This window comes from Phragmites australis, chromosome 1, assembly GCF_958298935.1.
Source record: "Phragmites australis chromosome 1, lpPhrAust1.1, whole genome shotgun sequence".
NCBI lineage: Eukaryota > Viridiplantae > Streptophyta > Magnoliopsida > Poales > Poaceae > Phragmites > Phragmites australis.
Genome location: NC_084921.1, coordinates 1461249 through 1465947, shown reverse-complemented (window position 1 = coordinate 1465947; position 4699 = coordinate 1461249). Strand labels below are relative to the sequence as shown.

Sequence of the window (4699 nt, the reverse complement as noted above, 5' to 3'; positions counted from 1 at the left end):
TCGCCCTTATACTCACCAGATGATACGGCGTTTCACCAGATGCACCACCTGACTATTTTTTTTTTCTAGAGAGCAAAACATTCTGTTAAAGTTCATCATTCCACACGTCGAATAGTTCGACGATGATACAGCCTTAAACACCGGACTATTTGACATGTAAATAAAACTAGACATATTATTTTTCGCTATCAACATAAGGCAGTGGAGCCATGCGGCCCAGATTGTACTGCAGATCTCCCTACAATTTACCAGAGATTGCTGTACTCTGTAGTCAGAGTTTGTGCCTTTACGTGTGAGCTATTTCCTGCAGGTAATCAGCTGTCTTTCCTTTCAAACAAGGGAGATAACAAGCTGTGAGCACCAAAGCACTTACCATGCTCCTAATCTTGCTTGGATTATCTTAGGCAATGATTATCTCAAAAAATATTTTAGGAAGTAAACCCGTAACTCATTGACCACTGAAAACAAGCCCCAGCCAGGTTGGTGTGCATCAACTGAACAGGCTACATCCAATTTTCCTTCCTTTGTTTACTGTACTGATCATTTCACATACACAAATATCATGAACTGGTGCCACCTAATACAGAAGGCTGCAAGTCTGCAACATCAGGTTTTTTTTTTAAACCAACATCAGGTTTCTTTTATGCTGCTTCGTCACGTTTCTTCAATCAAGCAAAGAACGACAGGGCTGCTGCCCCCTCTTACTGTGGTCATTTCAAATATCTCCTTGCGTGTGCGTGTTTTTTTATGGGGGCGCAGATAAAGATCTGTTTGTGCTACTGGGCGCAAATCACAATCTGACGAAATATATTAGCACACAGGGAGATTAAGAGAGAATCTGATTCCATGGTTGGAGAAATGAAATCTTCTTCTGTTCTGTTTAACGAATTGATGATTATCTGGTGACAAAATAGTCTTATACAAGATTGATTATGTGGCTGACCAAACTTAAGAGATGATGAATGATGCCAAAGCAAATCATTGGCAAATCCTACTAATCACCTACTGTATATTTGAACCTATGACACCATCTTCCGTTTCTGTTTCCCCCCTTTTTACAAACCAAAAAAATTGTCCTCTGTTCCATCCGACAAATTAACCAGACTAAAGGAACTAGCTCCTAACAAGAAAAGAAGCTGTGATTGATCAGCCTTGCGGCGTCTTTCGCTGCTGATCCGACCAAGACAAGAAGCTGCTTTTCTTCTTCTTCATTTCAAAAAGAAGCCGGCGCCGGCGCCGCTGTGGAGGAGGTTGTGGGCAATGTTGTCGCGCGCGCTGGCGGCCGCCTGCGAGCGCACAGGGTTCTCGGCCACCATGTCATCGTCGAAGAGCTGGAAGCTGATCTCGGGGTCGACAGCTTCGCCGGCGCGCTCGCAGATGTTGTGGAGCACGCAGCAGGCTCCAAGCACGATGGGGAGATCCTGCAGCTTCACCTCGGTGCGCTTCTGGAGGCAGCCCCAGCGCGCCTTGAGCCGCTGGAAGGCGTCCCGCGCCACGGCGCGCACGCCGTCCACCCGCTCGTTGAACACGTGCTGCGCCCACGTCATGTTCTGGTGTGTATAGGGCACCAGCAGCCAGTCCATTAGCGGGTACCCGGCGCCGCCGACCACCCACTGGCCCTGGAGCAGGCCGGCGGCGCCGCGCAGCGCGTAGAGCGCGGAACTGTCGAGCACGTCGGCGTCGGACATGGAGCCGGACCAGCCGATGCAGACGTCGGTGAAGGCGCCGGCCGCGTCCACCACGCCCTGCATGGTGATGGAATAGGACGTCTTCTGGTTGCGCTCCGTGTGGCGGCGGTTGTAGTAGGCGGCGACGTTGTTCTTGGGCGCGACGATGGGGATGTGGGTGGTGTACATGGCGCCGACGACGTTGGGGATCCCTGACGCGGCCTTGAACCTGGCTGCCACGTCCGCCGCGGCGTCCGGGGCCTCCGGCCACTGCACGGCCTTTTGCATGAGCACGGCCTTGATGGCGGTGCAGACCTCGAGCACGAGCTTGTGGCAGGTGGAGATCCCGAGGCCGAAACGCTTGGACACGAGCCGGAGGGGCTCCCCCGTGGCGAGGCGCCAGATGCAGACGGCGACGCGCTGGCGCACGGGGATGGCAGCGCGGAGCATGGTGTCCTCCTTGGCCACGGCGGCGCCCAGCTCCTCGCAGACGGCTTCGAACGTGGCCCGCGACATCCGGAACGCGCGGCGGAACTCCTCCTCCGGGCAGAACGGGCTGCTCATCCGGTCCCACCACTCCCGGTCGCGCTCCTTCACCCACATGCGCCTCCCGCCGCCCCTCCCTCCCACAGCCGCCGCCACCTCGGACATGTTGTCGTGGTCGCCCTCATTGCTCCCGCCGCTGTTCTCCCTGGATCTCGTCGGGGACCGCTGCCTCTTGGCCCCCGACTCCTCCCCCTCCGTCAGCTGGTACTCCGCCGCCCTCTTCCTAGGGTCCGCCATCGCCACCGGTGCCTGAAACGCCACGGGCGGCGTCGCCGGCTGGTCCTCGCACGGGCTCGTGAACCAAGAGTTAAGGTCCTCTCCGGCAGGGAACTCGAACAAGAAGCCGAACTGCGCCTCGGTGTACGAGGTGCTCATATAGGGGGTGGGAAAAGAAGATGGAATCAATGGAGGCTGTGTCGAAGGATAAATCTCTCTACAAGTCTGGGGTTCTTGGTGGCGATCGATCGATCGAGCTCGCTGTGATGCTGAGGACTCGAGAGGAGTGGTCCGGGCGTCTCAAGGATGGGAGGGGGAAGGAGACGGAGACGGGACCGGTGTATTTATAGGTACTGGGGCGGGAGAACAACGCGGTGTTGCGGAGGCAGGTGGGAGGGAGGGTGGCTGACCGCACGGGCAGAAGCAGGCGCAACCGCAGTCTACGCGGCTGCGAGAACGGAGAAAGCGAGTAAGTAGTGCGTGTCCGTGTGTCTGTGAGCGAGGCGAGCTTCTAGTATGAGCGTGCCCGTCCCTATCGGCCGCTCCGACCCGGCTTCTAGTTCGATTGATCAGTAGCGGGAGTAGTATAAGGCCTGTTTAGATAGGTAGTTGGCTTTGGAATTTCTTAGTTAGTTGAGAGAGTAACTGAGCGTGTTAAATTTTAATTATTAGTTTTTATAATAAATTTTTAGTTTCTTAATTTATATAAAAGTCAGAAAAATCAGTTAAAATCTACTTCTCAGCTTTAAATTTATTTTAATCATAATCGATTTCTCAGTCAATTAAAATTCACTATAAATTAGAGCTAAAAGCTAGTTGTTTAAATAGTTTCTCAGCAAGCGAGAAGCTAGAATAGCATCGGCGCTCAGATGGTAGGGCCATGCTCACCCACCGGTACTCGGTTTGGGTGTCGTAGGGAGGCATCTACGTGGCCCACGCTTGGGTCACCCAGCATTGTACATACGACTGTTCTGCTCCGTTTCGGCTGTTCCGTACGGGTAGGAGCTTTAGGGCTATATATGTTTATTCAAATGTCGCGTTCGGCGGTTGATTTGGCGGGCATAGGCCGGATAAAAATTGAAATGGATTGACGAACGGTGCTGTGTGCTCCGCAGTGTATTATTTAACGTCTTTTATGTTCAAGTATGGACTAATAAATAAATGTGGTATAGTGTAAGGATGTGCACATATAAATATTCTACAACAAGACTATTTTACATGAGGTATTTGCATGAGTGGTAAAGATGTAGTGGATACAATTAGCTCTTAGTATGTTAAATAAGTGTAATTAAAGACAAGGTAAGCACGATTTTTTCTTCTCATGGCTATGTAAGTGGAAAGCTTCCTTAATTACTATGAATGATTGTACTATAGATGCGAAACATAGAAGACTTTGAGCATAACTAATTGCGTCAATTTGACATTATTGATTATACTGTAGTTGTGTTCCCTAAAATGATTTGTGTTGACATTACGAGTACAAAGAACTTGCATAATTGTGGGAATCAGTTGCTCTGCGAAAGCATTAATTCACTAGGAGTTACTATGAATACACAAAACTTTGGTAATTAGCGCAACGAATTGCTTAGCAGAAGCGTTAATGCGCTAGGAATTAAAATGGAACCAACATCGGAACTTGTTATGCTTATTTCTTACGGAAAAGATAGCTTTATTAGATTTGGTTTTGTCCCTTGAACATTTTTGCTCTATTATATGCGGTGTTAGTCGTACCAATAAATCAAGCACGATATATCTTTTACATATGAATTCATGAAACTACAAGGTTTTGAAAAACTGTGAGATTAAACTCATGTTTTGTTTTTTGTCTTTTGATCGTGCCAACTTAAAACTCAAAGCTCATTCTGAATCTCTTGAACCACACCCTAAACCGTACTGAGAAAAATAGTAGAATATTACCTCAAATACTTCTGGCCGCATCTGAGTCTCTTTCTTGTGTAGAAAAATGAATGTCGCTTAGACAAAGTTCAATCATGCTTGTCTCTTTTGTGCTATGTGATAGAGATGAAGACAGCTACAAACTTTGGCAGTGCTTCAATTGCAGCAATCCTTTAATGTTTGCCATCATCTAGGGATACAACAATTACCCAAAACTTCCAAATATACGGCATAAAACATTTACATAGTATAATGTTTGATATGGTGTACAGATCAACCATTAGTCAAAATCTACCAAATATGCGATATAATGTGTCTATAGAGAACGTCGTAAATGATGTCTAAAATCTAGCTGCATGCCTTCTCATGTCCGT

The 4699-nt window shown here is 48.7% G+C and overlaps 1 protein-coding gene across 1 annotated transcript; it reads right to left on the bottom strand.

Moving 5' to 3' along the window:
• Positions 1-850: 850 nt before the first annotated feature.
• Positions 851-2750, bottom strand: LOC133910196 (protein ANTAGONIST OF LIKE HETEROCHROMATIN PROTEIN 1-like). Its single transcript, XM_062352743.1, has one exon. The coding sequence runs from the start codon at positions 2586-2588 to the stop codon at positions 1209-1211; it is 1380 nt and encodes a 459-aa protein (XP_062208727.1). The 5' UTR covers positions 2589-2750; the 3' UTR covers positions 851-1208.
• Positions 2751-4699: the final 1949 nt, after the last annotated feature.

What these genes read in the sequence shown, in the direction of transcription:
- LOC133910196 (XM_062352743.1), bottom strand. Translation starts at nt 2,588, where the DNA reads ATGAGCACCTCGTACACCGAGGCGCAGTTCGGCTTCTTGTTCGAGTTC.